General features: G+C 47.7%; 9 protein-coding genes across 9 annotated transcripts; 5 read left to right on the top strand and 4 right to left on the bottom strand.

Moving 5' to 3' along the window:
• Nucleotides 1-31: 31 nt before the first annotated feature.
• On the top strand, nt 32-992 carry BP5553_00872 (putative cytosolic Fe-S cluster assembling factor nbp-35; the record flags this gene model as incomplete). Its single annotated transcript, XM_032009495.1, has 2 exons — nt 32-64; nt 117-992. The coding sequence occupies 2 exons, from the start codon at nt 32-34 to the stop codon at nt 990-992; spliced, it is 909 nt and encodes a 302-aa protein (XP_031873549.1).
• A 142-nt stretch (nt 993-1134) lies between these two features.
• Nucleotides 1135-2262, bottom strand: BP5553_00871 (uncharacterized protein; the record flags this gene model as incomplete). Its single annotated transcript, XM_032009494.1, has 1 exon — nt 1135-2262. The coding sequence occupies one exon, from the start codon at nt 2260-2262 to the stop codon at nt 1135-1137; it is 1128 nt and encodes a 375-aa protein (XP_031873548.1).
• Nucleotides 2263-2318: 56 nt separating this feature from the next.
• BP5553_00870 (uncharacterized protein) lies at nt 2319-2789 on the bottom strand (the record flags this gene model as incomplete). The annotated part of the gene is made up of 1 exon (XM_032009493.1): nt 2319-2789. One exon carries the CDS (start codon nt 2787-2789, stop codon nt 2319-2321), a length of 471 nt encoding a protein of 156 aa, XP_031873547.1.
• Nucleotides 2790-3888: 1099 nt separating this feature from the next.
• Nucleotides 3889-4500, top strand: BP5553_00869 (Uncharacterized protein; the record flags this gene model as incomplete). Its single annotated transcript, XM_032009492.1, has 1 exon — nt 3889-4500. The coding sequence occupies one exon, from the start codon at nt 3889-3891 to the stop codon at nt 4498-4500; it is 612 nt and encodes a 203-aa protein (XP_031873546.1).
• A 1491-nt stretch (nt 4501-5991) lies between these two features.
• On the top strand, nt 5992-7355 carry BP5553_00868 (uncharacterized protein; the record flags this gene model as incomplete). Its single annotated transcript, XM_032009491.1, has 3 exons — nt 5992-6523; nt 6623-7136; nt 7226-7355. 3 exons carry the CDS (start codon nt 5992-5994, stop codon nt 7353-7355), a joined length of 1176 nt encoding a protein of 391 aa, XP_031873545.1.
• Nucleotides 7356-8653: 1298 nt separating this feature from the next.
• Nucleotides 8654-9190, top strand: BP5553_00867 (uncharacterized protein; the record flags this gene model as incomplete). The annotated part of the gene is made up of 2 exons (XM_032009490.1): nt 8654-8730; nt 8788-9190. 2 exons carry the CDS (start codon nt 8654-8656, stop codon nt 9188-9190), a joined length of 480 nt encoding a protein of 159 aa, XP_031873544.1.
• Nucleotides 9191-10665: 1475 nt separating this feature from the next.
• On the top strand, nt 10666-13535 carry BP5553_00866 (uncharacterized protein; the record flags this gene model as incomplete). The annotated part of the gene is made up of 8 exons (XM_032009489.1): nt 10666-11378; nt 11428-11581; nt 11758-11800; nt 11856-12022; nt 12074-12538; nt 12743-13033; nt 13117-13385; nt 13445-13535. The coding sequence occupies 8 exons, from the start codon at nt 10666-10668 to the stop codon at nt 13533-13535; spliced, it is 2193 nt and encodes a 730-aa protein (XP_031873543.1).
• A 204-nt stretch (nt 13536-13739) lies between these two features.
• BP5553_00865 (Uncharacterized protein) lies at nt 13740-15597 on the bottom strand (the record flags this gene model as incomplete). Its single annotated transcript, XM_032009488.1, has 3 exons — nt 13740-13793; nt 13872-15277; nt 15327-15597. The coding sequence occupies 3 exons, from the start codon at nt 15595-15597 to the stop codon at nt 13740-13742; spliced, it is 1731 nt and encodes a 576-aa protein (XP_031873542.1).
• A 796-nt stretch (nt 15598-16393) lies between these two features.
• BP5553_00864 (uncharacterized protein) lies at nt 16394-16612 on the bottom strand (the record flags this gene model as incomplete). Its single annotated transcript, XM_032009487.1, has 1 exon — nt 16394-16612. The coding sequence occupies one exon, from the start codon at nt 16610-16612 to the stop codon at nt 16394-16396; it is 219 nt and encodes a 72-aa protein (XP_031873541.1).
• Between the last annotated feature and the right edge of the window lie 767 nt (nt 16613-17379).

Below are 17379 nucleotides of genomic sequence, written 5' to 3'. Positions count from 1 at the left end.
CCAGGATTGAGCGAATTTTGCACATTCCAAAATGTCGCTCGACAGGGTCAAACATATTGTTCTTGTGAGTATTTACGTTTAGGGAAGTCAAAGGCACTTGTCTAATCAGCTACCAGGTCCTCTCTGGCAAAGGGGGAGTAGGCAAATCCTCCGTCACGACTCAACTGGCACTGTCCCTCTCCCTCGCCGGCCATTCCGTTGGCATTCTCGATATAGACTTGACCGGCCCCTCAATCCCGCGCCTCTTCGGCATCGAATCCGCGAAAGTCACACAAGCTCCAGGCGGATGGGTACCTGTTCCTGTACATGCGGCGGACCCCACCAAAAGCATCGGCTCCCTCTCATGCATGAGTTTAGGTTTTCTATTACGAGAAAGAGGTGATGCCGTAGTATGGCGTGGCCCCAAGAAGACTGCCATGGTACGGCAGTTTCTGTCGGACGTGCTATGGGGAGAAATTGAGTATCTACTCATCGATACACCTCCGGGAACATCGGATGAACATATTTCTTTAGCCGAAACATTAATGAAGAATGCTTTCCCTGGGCAGGTTGCGGGGGCTGTTGTTGTTACCACTCCACAAGCAGTGGCCACTGCAGATGTGAAGAAGGAATTGAACTTCTGTGTCAAGACGGCTATAAATGTTATTGGAGTCGTGGAGAACATGAGCGGCTTTGTATGCCCAAATTGCTCAGAATGTACCAATGTCTTTAGTAGTGGGGGTGGAAGGGTCATGGCACAGGAATTCGGTGTCAAGTTTCTTGCGAGTGTTCCTATCGATCCGCAATTCGTGATGCTGGTGGAATCAGGAAAGCGCCCGGTATATCCGGAGGGCACCGAGATCAATGGCCACGATCTCGGAAGTACTGGGAATGCCGTCCAGCAGAATGATGACACTAGCCCGTTGGTGGAGAAGTACAAGAGCTGCTCTCTATATCCAATCTTTAGGGATATTGCCAAAGACGTCACAAATGTGGTGGAAGGTTCCGTGTAGGGCCTATATCGAAGACAGATTAATATTAGGATAACGTATAGCGACGGCGTTACGGGATAGAGCTATTTCATGTTTACGAAAGGGGGGTATATATGCTATCAGGTTTCAAGTTCATACATACAACATTATTACTAGTCAAGCTTCATGAGATGCGAGTGCAGCTCCCATATTCATAAAACATTTGGCCTACCACAACAAATCCGCCAATAGCAGGGGCACAATAGAGCCCACAGCCCACAATTGCACCAGATAGCTTTTCGATAATACTTTCCTCCGCTGCTACTTTGTCTCCGCGCAAAATATTTACCACAATTCCAGCAAAAATGCTGAAAATCAGCCATGACATTGTCCACGCTCTTTGAGCACCTGTGCTTGAACCACTCCGGAACCTCGACAAACCACCTAGTATTGCTATCTGAATAGCAACTACTAAGATACAGAACAAGAGCGTCCACCGAATATTTGTTAAACTCGGGGGTAGGTTCTTCTCATAAAAGGGTCGCGAGGGAATAAGCAAGCATGGGCGATGTTCTTGAGCACACATACGTTGAGCTTCACGGCCGCTAGAAGGCACTGGTTTATCGTTTATAGAAAGCTTGACTTCCTCAGGAACAGCTGATAGTATTGGGTCTTGGGCGATTAATGTGGCTGTCTGTTCCGAGAGCGTAGGCGCGGTAATGTCCGGACAAGGCGAAATTCGTAGGGCAACTTCCCATCCGGTGCTATCAGAGGATCCGAATTCCAAACCACTCACGGATTGCGCCTTCCATAATCCAGCTAGAGACTCTTGAGTTGGCCCTTCATCCAACTTGCCAACTGTTCCATCAAAGAAACAATCGTCACGCTTTCTAGCTTCATCCATGACTGTAGACTCAACTAGATATAAGGCCGGGTATTCCGGTACCATTAAGTTTCCAACGAGATTGATGACAGACATAATGGCATACGGCGCCACCGTAAGTCCAAAAGCAGCATAGCCATATTGTTCTATCTGGTTGCCCTTAGACCGGTACAGCGTGGTCATCGCGTAAAGTGACTGGACGAGTGAGACAAGAACCTTAACTAAGCTATAGCTGCATGATAGAGAAGCCGAGTTTCTCGAGGGTATATTTCCTGGGATTATACTCGCAAACTTGGCGTCTGTAGGGACAAAAACTAACGAATAGCCTTTGGGTAGTTTATGTGAGCCATGAATATTGTAATTCTCTGGAATATCGTTAGAAGGGACAAGCCGATAATCATCACGATCTAACACCGTATAGCGTGCCATGTTGTCAGAGTCATCTGCCACAGGTTAGAAACATCATAAATATTAGTCCGGAGGAATCACTTGCCCTGCTCCGTCAGTTGGGGGGTGTAAAGGAGGGCCCATGCGATTCTGTCTCCAGCAGCGGGCTGCCAGTCTTTTGTCCTCACGACCATACACAGCGCCCCAGAGCGAGCTGCAGTTTCGAGATCAGTTTTGGCGAATTTCGCGAGGCTAACTATGGCAGAAACGCCTCGCACAACTCCGGAAATAGGGAAGAGCAGAGCGGACACTATCGTGACAGCCGAGTTGATGGTTGTCTCACCGGGACGACTTATCACTGTCGCGGCGTGCGCAAAGTAATTTGCAGCATAGAATATAAAGATGTCTGTCCAGCTCGGTGGCATGCAGAGCAGATCAGGATCGCCATGATTTGTGGTTCCGTCTGGGACAGCGATGGTGTAATTCCTGAGTGCAGCTCCAGCTGATGGAGGAATGAGCACACAAATTAGAAGAAACGCAAAGACGTTACCACCAAAGACATGGCCCATCTTCTTTATGATAATAATAGCCGCGAGAGGACCATGACGTTTGGGCACTCCGGCAAAGGTATATGAGCTTGAGGCAAAGAGGCTGAGCCGCTGCTCGTCCCCGGCGCAAAGTACTATGCGACATGCGGTGCATATGTAGGACTCAGCCGCACAACCAGGCATCCAGAGGGAAATCGCTAAAAGAAACGAGATTTAAAACAGAACGAATAAGAATAGCACAATGGAAAAATCCAACACAGTTCGTCGTGCTAGTGCATCCAGCCAATATCTGCCAAAATAACAATGGTACTGTAGATTCGCTACTACGAACACAATCTTCTGCTCGCGCACGCCCACTAAAGGCATGCGTTAGTCATTTGACCCAAACTTCGAACTGCTGTGCATTAGGTATAGATGAGTTTATATGCATCGGCAAGTAGAACAGCAGCAAATAGAGGAATACAAGCACGTAGTGATCAAATCCAACTACCTTGTCAGATGCAGTGCAAAAACCGGACGAGCTTAGAACCAAGGTAAATATGGGTAAAACGTGGGCCATGAAAGGGATAGAACATAAAGAAGACAGTTAATAGAGAAAAGCAAGTACGAAGTACGTTGGTGGTTGTTTTATGTTTGCGTGCTACCTATAAGGTACTGCAGTACTTGCCGGAGCGCGGTGGTGGTGTTTAATAATGATCCGGCGAGGATGTACATGTAGCCATTGTGGTAATTTTAATCGTGAATTCGAGTTCGAAGGTAGCAAACATAGACTTCGTGCCCCGTTCCTGTGACCGCCTCGGTAGGGAGGGAGTTACAATGACTAATACTCCGTAGCTGCACCCTCTAATCGCCGCATGCGGGGGAGCTTAGCTGAAATACTCGGTACCTGCGCGCGCCCGAGTAACCATCATACCTCCTTTGTTTGACTATCTTCATCGAGCAATGCTGAGTATGGTACCTATTACGAGACCCATGGTAAAGCCCTACAATATCAGTGTCGCGCTTCACAAGGTCGGGAATACCGCTATGCTGAGATGGATCTCTTGTTGACGCTGTATTTCAGATCCTGGGCTTACAGGCCGCATTTAAGCCTGTCACCTACTGTTCAAACTTTCGCGCCATGTCGTCGCTCCCGTCAACAGAGTTGCCAGACCCTGAGATCAATCGCATTATTTCATACTGGTTTGGTGGCGATGACCTCCCTCGGAAATGGTTCCAGGGAGGTGCTAAAATCGATGCCGAAATCAAAGACCAGTTCGGGGGTCTAGTTGAAAAGGCTCGCTCAGCGCAACTCACCTCCTGGACCCAGCAACCTCAAGGCACCCTGGCACTCATAATCCTTCTTGACCAATTCCCGCGAAATATCTTTCGAGGCACTCCTCTCTCATTCAGCACTGATCCCATGGCACTCGATATCACAACTCAGGCCATCGCGAGGGGTGCCGACCGAGAAGTACCGCACATCCAACAACCTTTCTTCTATCTTCCACTTATGCATCATGAAAACTTGATCAGTCAGGCTGCAGGATGCTCCTTATATGAAGGATTGGCTGCTCGATGTGAGGCCGGCTCACAGGAGAGTGAATTCGCACGCAGCTCGCTAGATTTTGCCAGGCGGCATAGGGATTGCATTATGAAGTTCGGTCGTTTTCCGTCCAGGAATGAGATTCTCGGGAGGGAGTCGACTCCAGAGGAACTCGAATATCTCAAGGAGCACCCTCATGGCTTTTGAACGCGGGCAGTTATTGCCAGTTCACCACTATCGAACCATCTACCGGCACTGTAGACAGTGTAAACTAATGTATGAATATACGAATCATATCACGCGCGAAACATCTGCCACATATTAGCCACGGTGTATAAATCTGCCGGACCGGGACTTAATCCATCTTCTGCAGTCTGCTGAGTTGAGTTCTCCCATCAAGCCTTCAGGCTAAATAGGCATTTCAGCGTGCAGTCTTCGCAGTATGACCATATGTCCCCATTGCATATCTCCGGCCGCCCTCTTTGATTTCGAGCTTTCTGTAGCCAAATATTCGTCTACTGCGCTTTAATAACGATCGAGTCCCTCTTGATTGACTTGGCACTCCTCAAAAGACCGCTGCAGCACCTCTAGGCGACTATGCAGACAAGAACAACCAATCGACAATCACAAGTTGGCCCTGCCTTGAGAGAGTATTTTTTTGTAGGCGAAGAAGATTTTGCGATTTGTCGTTCTGGCTTTTAGTCCTGGAAATCTTGACAGACTGAAAGGATGCTAGAACATCCCAATTGGCTCATCCATGTCCAGTCTTGTGCCATCGCAGGGTTGCATTATCTCAGCGTATAAAAGTCTTCGAATCTGAATAGGGCATGCCTAGACAAAAGAGAAACTCAGCCGTCTTGATGAACTTCACGAACACATATCGTGGAGTTGTCGACAAGTCAATCTAAGCGTCGGACTGTGGTTGACAAGAGACCAATACTCCTAGCCAGGTCAGCACCATGTTTTAAGACACCGAACAACTTCCAACTTATCCTCATTCATCGCGCACCTTTAATTCAGGTATTTCTTCCAGGTGACTTATAATGTCCTATTTCGTAAGTTCCATGCCGCATTCCCGAGCTTTATTGAAGGGTGCTTCTTCCCCAATCTTATATATCTCGGAAACCCGGGAGCGCTCATATATTACACCGAGGATCTATATACTTTCCTTTCATTATTATCCCACGAATCAAGACATTGTCAAAGGATTATATGGATGCATTATTACTACTTTCGGCACTTTGGTTTCGCTTTTGTCTGCATTACAATGCACCCCAGATTGCCCCACAAAGCCCCACAGGCCCTGAATGGTCAACTTGACGATATATATTAATTGATATTAATTTTGCAGATCACAACAAAACTATTCCGCGGTTTCTTATTGGACGGTACATCTCGCAGAATTGCCAATATCTTGGTAGAGGGGAATCGTCCAGTGAGGAAGGAAGGCCACAATGACTGCGATCTTCACCCCTTATAGGCAATCATCCTGCCCGCAAACATGGAAGCTGGCTGAAATGGAGGTAAACGGATCCTAGCCTATGGCTGATCTCAGCGAAAATCGAGCAAGAGTGTTGGCGAAGAACGAATACAAAGACTGGGAGTCCAAGACTGGACGATCTGTTCCACCTTCGAAGCCTAGCCCTACTTCTACTCCACAAATAGTAAAAGGGAGAAACGTTGTTCTCTACAGCAAATATGCGTACACAACTTCTCGTTCCGGCTCTCTTGAGCTTTCCAGCAGCCATATTGGCCCAGAACAACATCACATGTCCGCAAACCCCATCTCCATTTCCAAAAGCAGGCACTTTCGCCAAATTCTCTACCCTTCCAGATCCATTCGTATACCTCGATGGCACGACTCGGGTCCAAAGTAAAGAAGAATGGTACCAATGCCGACAACCAGAGATACTTAAGCTGCTTCAAGAATACCAATATGGATATTATCCTGATCACTCAGCGGAAACAGTTACGGCAACGAGGTCCGGCAACACTGTTACTATAAATGTTGCCGCTGGAGGCAAGACTGGAAGCTTCAAGGCCTCAATTAATTTGCCCAAGACCACTTCCGCCGGTGGTGCGCCTGTCGTTATCGCCATCGGGGGAATCGACAACAATGCCTACTTGAACCAGGGAATCGCTGTAGTCACATTTGACTATACCTCCGTCTCGCCAGACAGTAACGGAAAGTCGGGAGCATTTTGGGCGCTATACAATGGAAAAGACATTGGTATGCTATTTGCCACTTCTCGTGCCTAACAAGCCATGCTTTAACCCCCCAGTGCATCTCTTTGTTTAGGGCTTTTGCTGAATTTTGTGTCATCTATAGGCGTGCTCACAGCTTGGGCCTGGGGTTTCCATCGAGTTCTCGATGCTCTCATCATCACAGCACCAGAGATCGACTCAACTAAAGTTGGTGTGACAGGGTGCTCACGGCTTGGAAAGGCAGCTTTGGCAGCAGGTCTCTTCGATACACGTATCACGGTAACCATGCCCATGAGCAGCGGCGTTCAAGGTCTCGGCCCCTACCGATACACCACCTTGAGTGGACAAGGCGAGAATCTCGAAAATTCCAAATCAGGTGCTGGATGGTGGTCGAACAGCGTTCTTGGGACATTTGTTAACCAGGCAGAGCGATTGCCATTTGATGCGCACACTATTGCCGCAGCGCTTGCACCGCGTGCCTTGATCATCGATCAGGGACAGGGTGATCCATATACCAACTCCAAGGCGACGGCAATTGTGGTGTACCCTGCTGCACGACTGGTGTACAATTGGCTTGGTGTGGCTGACCAGATTGGCATGGCGATCCGCTCTGGGGGTCATTGCGATATGTCTGGATAGTAAGTCACACATTTCTTCCCGGTTATATTTCACTTACTTGTTTGAAATATGCGAGGGATCCATGCTAATATTGTCATCGTCAATTTAGCACGAACGTGCTACCATTTGTTGCAAAGGTCTTGAAGGGTACAGCAATGTCGAGGAATTATAATGATCTTTCACCTTGGAGTGCCATGCCAGAGGCTTATCCTTGGTCTTCGCTAGTACCAAAGGCATGATATACTGAGATGCTGTGGCGGAGCTGAAGAATCGTTATCATGCGCCAGCATTAAATGAAAGACATACTTTCATCATCCGCTCTTGAAGAGAGAAATTTGACACTTGTTTGATTGATAGGTGAATCTTGAAAACATTCATATGTGAGTACAGCAATCCATTTTTCCAGTTTGAGACTTAGAGAGTCGTAACAGCTATCTTTCCATAACCCATATGAAGTGTTCAAGGAGCGGGGCTGTGCCTAGTATTCGAACTCCATCCATTGCTTATTTTTATTTTCTCCTCGCAAAGCTTCAATTTCCATACTCAATCACTTCTTTTTGATGAAGGGGCTCTTGACGATTCACCAAGTACCATAGGCCCAATTCTTTAAATGTGCATGTTTATACCGGCCACTGCAGTCAAGACTGCCTCATATTTGCCAACTCGGTTTTCACTAGCCACCCAGGTGGGGGGATAAACATGAATCTCGAATTAAAAACAAAGCCCCTGCGAACCTCCGATCAGAAATAGTGTTTTGGTTCAATACTTGGGGCTTAAGGGAAGATGACAGCCAAAATGAGCCCTAATATAATTCAACTAAGAGGCACCAGCTACTAGAAACGTTCGTTGGCTGTAATTTGACTTGGGAACGAGATCCCATCCAGTGTATTCGACGAGAAGATCAGATGCACGACGCCAACACCCCGGGCATCACCGAACAAGAATCCAGCGGTTTCGAAATGCGTTTCAACGTGCAAAGGGGCGGAGTACCTCGTACCCATAGGTTTTGGGCGGTGCAAGAGTCCGTTTTATCAGAAATAGTTCTCTTTTACGTCAATCTCAGCATCTGCCAAGACTACTCCCCTGCGCTGGTGGATATCGATCTCGGTTTCAACTTTGATGAACTTCGGGCGCAGTGTTGGCTTTCTTGCTATTATTGTACAACGCCCGAATAAGGAACGTAGTTGGCTACGTCGTATACGACTACCTACCTAAGTAGGTAGTACAAGCCAAGAAGATTATTGTTCAGTTATTACTCTGAGTCATCACGTCGTGATAATCGCCACTCCGTGACTCTAGGCAGGCAGGCTCTCACCCTAGCTATATTATATCGGGAGTCATTTTATCTACGTACAAAGTCGTACTCGATGTGGCTCTGAGGCGTAGTCGTAATGGTATGACGATAGGCGGTAGTATAAAGGCACGAAGGTATCTCGCGGTCTTACTTCGTACTTATCTCTTGCTCCCAGCCCTTCAAGGCGCATCTTACTTTAGAGAAACAACACCAAACATTTTGGGTTTGCCATTCTTCATCAAAATGAAGCTCACTTCAATCATATCCGCACTTCCGCTTTTCACAGCTTTTGCATACGCGGCTGATTCCAAACTCGACGTGTCCGTCTCCCATCCAACCCACCATTTCAGACTACTCAACTAACAGTAAACCAACAGTGCCTCAGTGATCTCTGAGTTCTACCCGACAAAAACCCCCAGCGTCGAGGCTGCAGTCTCCACCTCTCTGGCATCTGCGCTCCACAGCGTACAGGCCTCTTGGTTTGATAGTCCAGCCCAGACATCCGCCTACAAAGCCATCTACTCCGCCGCTCCTTCGAGTCTCAAATCTTCGCTTGCTTCGTCGGGATACAGGTACGCACAGATCACTACACAGGAGTGGTATACGAAGGACGTACCGAAAGCTCAGCAGACAGATCTCGCCAAGGAGGACGAGGCCCTCAAGAGTGCGGCGCGGAAGATTCTGGGTACTTCAACGAGCACGGGAGGTGCAGTGCAGAGAACTGGCATGGCCGTTGCTGGCGTTGTTGGCGCAGTTGGAGCTGTTCTGGCAGCTCTGTAGTAGCATCTCCATGTCACGGATATGAACAACGGATTTTGGGAACGACGCCGATTTATTAATGGATAGTTCGTCTGGATAAGAGCTAAGGGATCTGGGTGAATGGGACACCGCACGGGGTTCGACATTTAGGCCCCAACCCGGCGCATGTGGCGCTTAGGGGCTTCGGGATGCGGTATTACGAGTACATTGATAAAGCACTTCAGGATACATGATTCCAATATATTTGTAACAGCTCAGATGGATGTAATTATCCCCACGTGATACCCTCTACTCGTACCCAATACGGAAAGGGATACGTTGTAAGTCTTTTTCGGTAGATGGTAGTACCCAGAACAACTACTACTCGTACAGTACTTGAGAGCAGGCTTAAGTAACTCCCCCACCAATATAGGCAGACAGTGGCTTGTATCATGATAACTAGGTAATTAGGATGTTAAGTATCCTGTATATAAAATGCATTAATAACTACTTGTCACCTTGTGTAGATTTTAATCGACTTTTACGCACCCTATATTACAATATTGCCGAATCGCTAGGCTGATATGCATGACTACAGTACTTACTATAACGTTACAAAAGTCGCAATACTACAAGTACGAAGTAGTAGTGCAACTCCCTTTGGCAATCTGTCGATCGGATGTAGACCAATAAGTGCGTAACGTTGCATAGAGTATTGACAATATCGTAGGAACTATTTTGGGATGCCAAGTGGTGAACAAGCTTTTCTCCTATTCTCGTTTTCTCGTTTGATCGAATACATATAAGGGGGCCCCTAAGTGGCTTTCCGTGTGTTTGGTAGCAATTCCGGTTAGCCATGACAATTGAACCCCAATCCAACTGTTCAACTTCGATATCAATTCCCTGGAATGGACGATCTTATTATCCTTATCTTCTGTTGCAACCACGCATCCGATATTTGTGGCTTTTTATACCACGTAACTTGCGACTCGCCAGGGCCCGATCACGTGTTGGCACTCTACGGTTAAAAACGACGACGCAAGCACAAACACTTCTTCCTTACATCCAAATTACCCATCCAATACAAGCTTCGACGGTGATGGCGCGATGCAGAACTGCGGATCCTTTTCGACAAAAATTTAAAAGTTGATCGTGTCCATATGCATAGTATGCAGCTTGTGGGTACACGGCCAGTGTTTTCAGCCTTCCCTCAGTGCGCCTAGGTCATCATATCGGTCAATCCTCCCGTCGTGATATCAGAGGAGCTACAAATCTCGGACCAAGTGACGTCCTGCTTCAGCCTGTTCTCGAATGCCTCGTCACTGTGCCCCGTACTCCCCGGCCAAGTGGCGCTGTTGGCTATCTGGAAATGCTCGTCGGCGTATAGTACCCGGGCCACGCACGCTTCCGGATCACCATGTATATAATTCTTATGTTCGTTCCTTTTTAGAAAAGATCTCCTTTTTGCTGCCAGTGACAACTCTGCCGTCGGTGATGACTCTGCCGACCAATTAATCATGTTCTTCTCACTATTCATCGCCCGGCTCTGGGCCGTTCTTTCGTTCCTTGTCCTCCCCTCAGCTGTCGATGCCCACAGGACACGAGATGTTGCGACCGATGCGGCGAATGTAGATCATCATGACCATGGAGCTTCTCCGGAGTGGATCTATCGCAGTAATCAGACTCTCCACCGACGTCCTTCGCCAATGCCCCTGTCGACGGTCAATTTGAGTGGGAAGTCCATTTCCGCAAATACATCGGAATGTACGTCCAGTATCCCGAAGCAGCGCAAGAGGGATACCCAGGCCACAGGAACAAGCACAAAAGGCACCTTTCTGGTGTTTGCGAGAGATGCAGCATCGGCATACTCTGCGTATTCCGGATTGAATGACTATGGAATTCCATACCAGCTCGTCCTAGTGCCGGCTACTGGAGTGACTCTACCGACTCTTAAAGCTTCCAACACGGTCGGTAACTATGGGGGAATTGTTGTACTTTCGGAAGTTAGCTACCAGAATTCTGCTGGCAACTACGTTTCAGCATTGACAAGTGATCAATGGAACGCGCTATACGATTATCAGGTCAATTTTGGGGCTCGCTTGGTCCGTCTGGATGTTCTTCCTTCGGCGGCAACGGGTACAACTGCCTCGGATGCATGCTGCGGCGATACTCAAGAACAGCTGGTTTCCATTAGCGATAATTCTCAGTTTCCGACCGCAGGATTAACAGTGTGAGTGGGAATATTTTTACTGGTATAATCAGGGCTGATTTTGTTATAGCGGGGCTACTATGAGCACTATTGGGCTTTATCATTACCCTGGAACGATTGCGAACTCTTCAATAGCCAAGCCCTTCGCGATTTTTGGGGCGACCACGGGATCCAAGACGACTTCTGTTGCTGGTGTTATTAATACATTTCCCGGAAGACAACAGGTGAGCGGGGTCAATTGTGATGGGGGTGCAATATTAACCCAATTAGATGGTGTTCTTTATGCCTTTCTCTACAGAATGGAGTTTAACATCGACTATTCTGGGACATGCATGGATTCATTGGGCAACAAGAGGACTTTGTGGGTGAAATTTCCCTTCGTAATATATTTACCTAACAGGAGCCAGATGCCGGATATAGAAGGATAATGCTTAATACGCAAGGTACGTAATATTTAGTTTAACATCGGGCTTTCTATGTTGCTAACCGGCATCTTAGTCGACGATGTGTTTCTCTCCACCTACACCTATAGCCAACAAACCTACCGACTTACTTCGACTGATGTCGCTACCCACATCCAGTGGCAGGGCTCTATTGGGAACAAGATGCCGCCTGGAAGTAATTACACAATGGAGCTTGGGCACAATGGGAATGGGAATATTGAAGTATGGCTTTCCCATAAATCCTTTTCCCCCTACGAAAACTTACACGTCTAGTTTTCCAACGACATTGCACAGTCCGCTTGTCTCCCGACTGGCCCAATTGATTTAGGTGACCAACCATCTACCGACCTCGAGTACATGAAACCCATAGGAACAGGCACCACTCTTTGGCCCTCAACCGCATCTAAGTATCAATATGGAGCCACCTGCATCACGACAGATCCCCTCGCACAATTTTTTCAAACTCCCAACATCCGTGATAGCTTCATGCATCTTTCACACACATTTACTCATGAGGATATGAACGCCGCTACATATACTGATGCAGCCAACCAAATCAGTTGGAACAGGGCTTGGTTGGAGCAATCTGGCATCGCGAGCGCCAAGTGGTACAGCGGAAAGGGGCTGATCCCACCCGCTATCACAGGATTGCATAACGGGGATGCATTGCAGGCGTGGAAAGATAACGGGATCCTAAATGTCGTGGGCGATAATACTAGGAGCATTTTGATGAACCAGGTTAGTAGGCCAACCGCCTTGTGGGGAAGTGTTTGACTAACGGGAGCTCAAGGTCAACGAGCACTGGCCGCTTATAACCACAGTGGCAGCAAATGGTTTTGACGGCATACAAATAACTCCTCGCTGGGCATCAAATATCTATTTCAACGTACCCATCCCCACTACCCTCTCCTATGGCCCATTTTTGCCTAACAACCCAATTAGTGCGATACCACAGCCTGCGACGCCGACGAATGGGTGTCTTTCGGCAATACTGGCACTTTCTCCGACCTCCTCGCCATCGAAAAGGATGCTAACGCTCGCCATCTGATGGGCCTGCACCACGATCCATATATGTTTCACCAAGCAAATCTCCGATGGGAAGGTGTCGCGAAGAACACACCGATCGGCGGTGTCTCTGGGCAGTACTCCTTATTGCAGCTATGGGTGGAGACTGTTGTAGGAGAAGTTCTTAGACATGTGAACTGGCCGATAATCAGCCTCAAGCATGACGATGTAAAACTCCCCCTTCCATTTCCTTTGCTCAATACCTGGCATTTTGAATATTCTACATGCTAACCCTCGCTCACTCGAAATAGTTAGCGGTATCCTTTAGCCAACGCGCCAAGCGCGACGCCTGCAAGTACATCATAACGTACCAACACGCCGGTACAAATATTGTAGGTTTCACCGTCTCGGCACCTTCAGTCAATAATAAATGCGGGGCTCCCATTCCAATTACTGTCCCTGGGGGCGTGTCGCATACACAGGGATATGTGACGGAGCAACTGGGCAACGACCCCTTAACTATCTGGGTAGATCTGAAGGGGAAGGAGGTCTCGTTTTCGCTCAAGTTTGCTGTGCCTTGGTAAGTATGGGAAGGATGGGAAGAGGGTTGGACTAATGTGTATCATTATAAATGGCTAGCAAAGACAGTGCAAAAATGGTTGGATTTCCTGCTGATGATAGAGCTAATCACAAGTCGAGTCCACTGCGGGCGTCATTCATACAATCCTAAACATCCTATTATATTGGTATTAAATAGAATCTAAAGTGTAGTATCTTATCGGCACTAGTTCAACCTGCTAGATATTGAGCCAAGTGAATTTAAGGGTGGAGGAATACCAAGAACCGTATATACGAACGAAGACTTCCTATATACATAACCCCATTTACCCCTATATATAGTATCCAAACTCCCTTCATCCGAGCGCATCATCTATCACTGTGTAAACGTGATATTGACCGAATTCTGCCCCTGGATTCTTGGGAAGAACTACAAATTGTCAGTCAGTAAATAGTATCCTTCCGCATAAAATGGAATTTAAAAGGCAATACAAAGTCTGCCACTTACCTCTAACGTCAGAGTAACCGTCTTCCCAGCATTTTTAAGCGCAGTCAACCCCGAAACATAAATGCTGAAAGTCGACTTATCAAATCCCCAGCTACCATATGTCCACCGTGCCTGTTGCAGCGGTCCTAGATACTGAGTCCAATCATCTGCGAGATATGTTCCATCTTCTAGCAATGCTTTGACGGCAGCAACTTTTGGAAGACCTTGGTAGGTAATTGGGATATGCAGGTCTGTGCTGGTATCAATTTTGAATGCTGATTGGCTGATAGTGGGGGTGCTGTATTGGACTATTTGAAGAGAGAGAGAGGCTCCGGCGCTGAATTTGAGCGTTAATGTTTCTTTAGTGCCAGCTGCGGCTTCCGACGTGTAGAGCGTTTGCAAGTATGTGGCGGAGAGGGTTAGTTTTCCAGTTGATGACATGCTGTATTGAGAGGAATCCAAGGCCTTTCCGGCGGAATTGGTGATGGATTTGAAGGTATTCCCGTTCAAGAGGTAGTCAGTCGATTGAGCAACGACAGGATCACCGAATTTATGGAATATATAGGCGCTAGAAGTCTGCGACGTTGCACTGGCGTCTTCAGTGCTATCTGCAAGTGTGTTGGAAATGCCCTTGACTGCATTGACAAGAATATCCCCTGTAGCAGGATCGTACAGAGCGGCTGCGTTACGATTGTAAAAGTCGCCTCCGTTATCCCAGATTATCGATGAATACCCATACTTGTTGCATGTTCGGATGAAATAGTCAAAATATTTCCATCGCCCGGCGGTCTCGGTGCTGGTAACACTTGCGTCCCATTCTCCGACAAATGCAGGAATATTTGTAAAATTGCCTTTAAAGAGGGCAAATTCTTGATCGACAGCTGCTTTATCCTCATCACTTCCCCAGATTGTCTTTCCCCACGCCGAGAATATGAAATCGTAAGGCGAGTAGTAGTGGAATTGCAATCCCCATGGCTGGTTGGGATATGTGGTAGGTCGAACAAACCACATTTCGGTTTTATCCATGCTCATTCCCAGACCACTAAGTGATACCACTCTGCTGGGATTGTGCCCTCCTGCTTGATTGATAGCCTCAAGGAATAATCCATTAAGGTTATTAACCAAGTCCGCATGTGCCTTCTCGCTCCCGGCAGGCTCGTTCAACGGTTCGAATATCAATTTGGATGACTTGCACGCAAAGCGTGTTCCTATCTGAGCCCAGAGACGCGAAAATTTCTCCTTTATCATAGTAGTATTGGCGTTGGAAACAGATGGATCTGCCCACACCCATGAATCGTGATGGACGTTTAGGACAACAGAAAGACCAAGAGAGAGGGCCTGGTCGACAACCGTCTCAACTCGGTTCATCCATACCTTATTCACATTCCAAGTTGGCGACTCATCATCAAAATGATAAGCCCAGGTTACTGAAATTCATAAGCCATGGTAACAAACTGCAAGAAAAGAGTTACCTACCAGGGATGCGAACACTATTAAAGCCCTTCGCTTGAATCTGGGTGAGGGTGGCAAGCTGGAGCGGACTATTACCCCAGGAATCCTCATTTGGAATTCCGTCCAAGGTATTGCCCGCATTCCATCCTGGGTTCAGAGCTGCAAAAGCCGCTGAAGCAGTAATAGGATCAAAAGACGATGTGCAAGCTTGTGCTCGAGGACTCGGCGGAGCTGCAGCAACTGATGTCGCCTTGGCTAAAACAGCCAACAGATGTAATGCCCAGGACTTCTGCATGGTTGATATTGGAGAGGGAGCAATCTGAATAAACGAAGCTACATGACGAAAACTTGCAGAATCCCCCTCCTATATAGAGTTCTTTCTCAGTCTCATTTAAACCTAATAACCTCATTAAAAAGTATTTCATTTCCTCACTTCGGCCCATATCCGAGGACTGGTTCCGCGGAGGAACCAGCCCACCCATGCGCACAAATCGGAGGCCATGGGCGGAAATTCACACCAAACAAATGGAAGCTGCGCATTCGTGGCCCGAGTACTCCGCCCATACTCCACCGATGATAGTCCAATTAATGCGTCCGCGTCGTATTGTGCCAGATAATCATAAGGAGGAAAACATGGCATTGCCAGATGCGGAAATGGAGGCATGGCTGCCGAAATATATGAGGCTGAAATGAATGCGGGGACGGGGCTCGACGGGACGACGCGGCTAATATATATTAGAACAGCTTCTGGACTAGGTCGAATCTTGGACGGACGATAGCACTCTTTCAGGGGAGGCAGACCGAGGCACGACAAGATACCGACGTCATTCCGTATGAATGTCCATCGTTATAATCCATCACATCTGCAGTATGCACGCGCTTCAATACAGAGCAAGCTAAAGCCAAATATGCCCCTTTCTCTTCGTACAAGTGGATGGGGAAAAAGGCACGCGTTCAATTCATTGGTGGTATTAGTGTACTACACAAATTCCTCGAGGACAATATAAACAATTGCCAATTGCTTGAACGCCTAGGCTATGCATATTGTATCGTTTGCGGCTTACCTTAAAAAAATTCAGTCTTGTCCTTTGTTACGCCATCTCCCTCGCGCTCGCTTTCTTCTCTCGAGTCTCGATATCCTGGGCAACTTCGATAGTAGAGCTGTATGCCTGCTCCCAACACTTTGCCGTAATTTCGCTACAGGCGTGAGATTCCTGTGGAAACTGGCGGGCACGGAAGCGGCGTTGCACCTCCTCATCAGACCCGTCGTCTTGGTCCCTGACATCAGGGAGGATATCGTGGCCCATCATGATGAAGTAGATGGTTGAGCCTAGCGCAAAAAGATCCGTCTTGACATCAGCGTAGTCAGGCAGATCTCGAGGGCGGGAGAAATTGCTTGGCTCGCTAGCAAAGTCGTTTAGCAGAACCTCCCCTCAACTGACAGGTGCTGGCCTTGGAAGTCCGCAAGTTTCAGATCGAGGTTCTTGTCGAGAAGTAGATTGCGAGGCCGGAGGTCGGATGTCGCAGTGGATGACCCGTTTTGAATACCTATATATATGCAACCGCCTCAGCAGCTTGTCTGCACCACGCCAACCGCTGTTGAAGGGAGAAAGTATGATCGTTGGTCAGAAAGTCGTAGATGTCTCCGTTGACGGCGTGCTCGAGATATAGCCCATCATTCGTATAGTCCTTGAGTCTGATGATTCAGGGATTCTGGCCAAGGATGCTAATAATCTTGTACTCGGTCTGGAAGCGCTCGATTTCGACACCACGGCCGTGAGGATATTTCAGTACTGTCAAGTCATCCACCTCGCCGATCCAGCAGCTGTTTCACAACAGCCATCACGCTCTTTACTGCCGATGGTACGTACCGCTTCAATTCGACGTAAGTTATGTGTGACATAGCCAAGAATAGAGGACGTAGTGATGGTCGTGATGACGAGATTTAGTCAACTTGAATTTCCATGTCAGAAGTTACACGACGGCAAGACATACTTCACAGCGGGGGCCTCAAATATCAATCTTCGTTGTACACAGTTGTGTGCTTTGGAGGTGCGGTACAGTTAGCCAATTTGTG

This window comes from Venustampulla echinocandica (genome assembly GCF_003357145.1).
Source record: "Venustampulla echinocandica strain BP 5553 chromosome Unknown scaffold_0, whole genome shotgun sequence".
In the NCBI taxonomy this organism is placed as follows: domain Eukaryota; kingdom Fungi; phylum Ascomycota; class Leotiomycetes; order Helotiales; family Pleuroascaceae; genus Venustampulla; species Venustampulla echinocandica.
The sequence above is the reverse complement of the archived record's forward strand: the minus strand, read 5'-3'. Positions and strand labels throughout refer to the sequence as shown.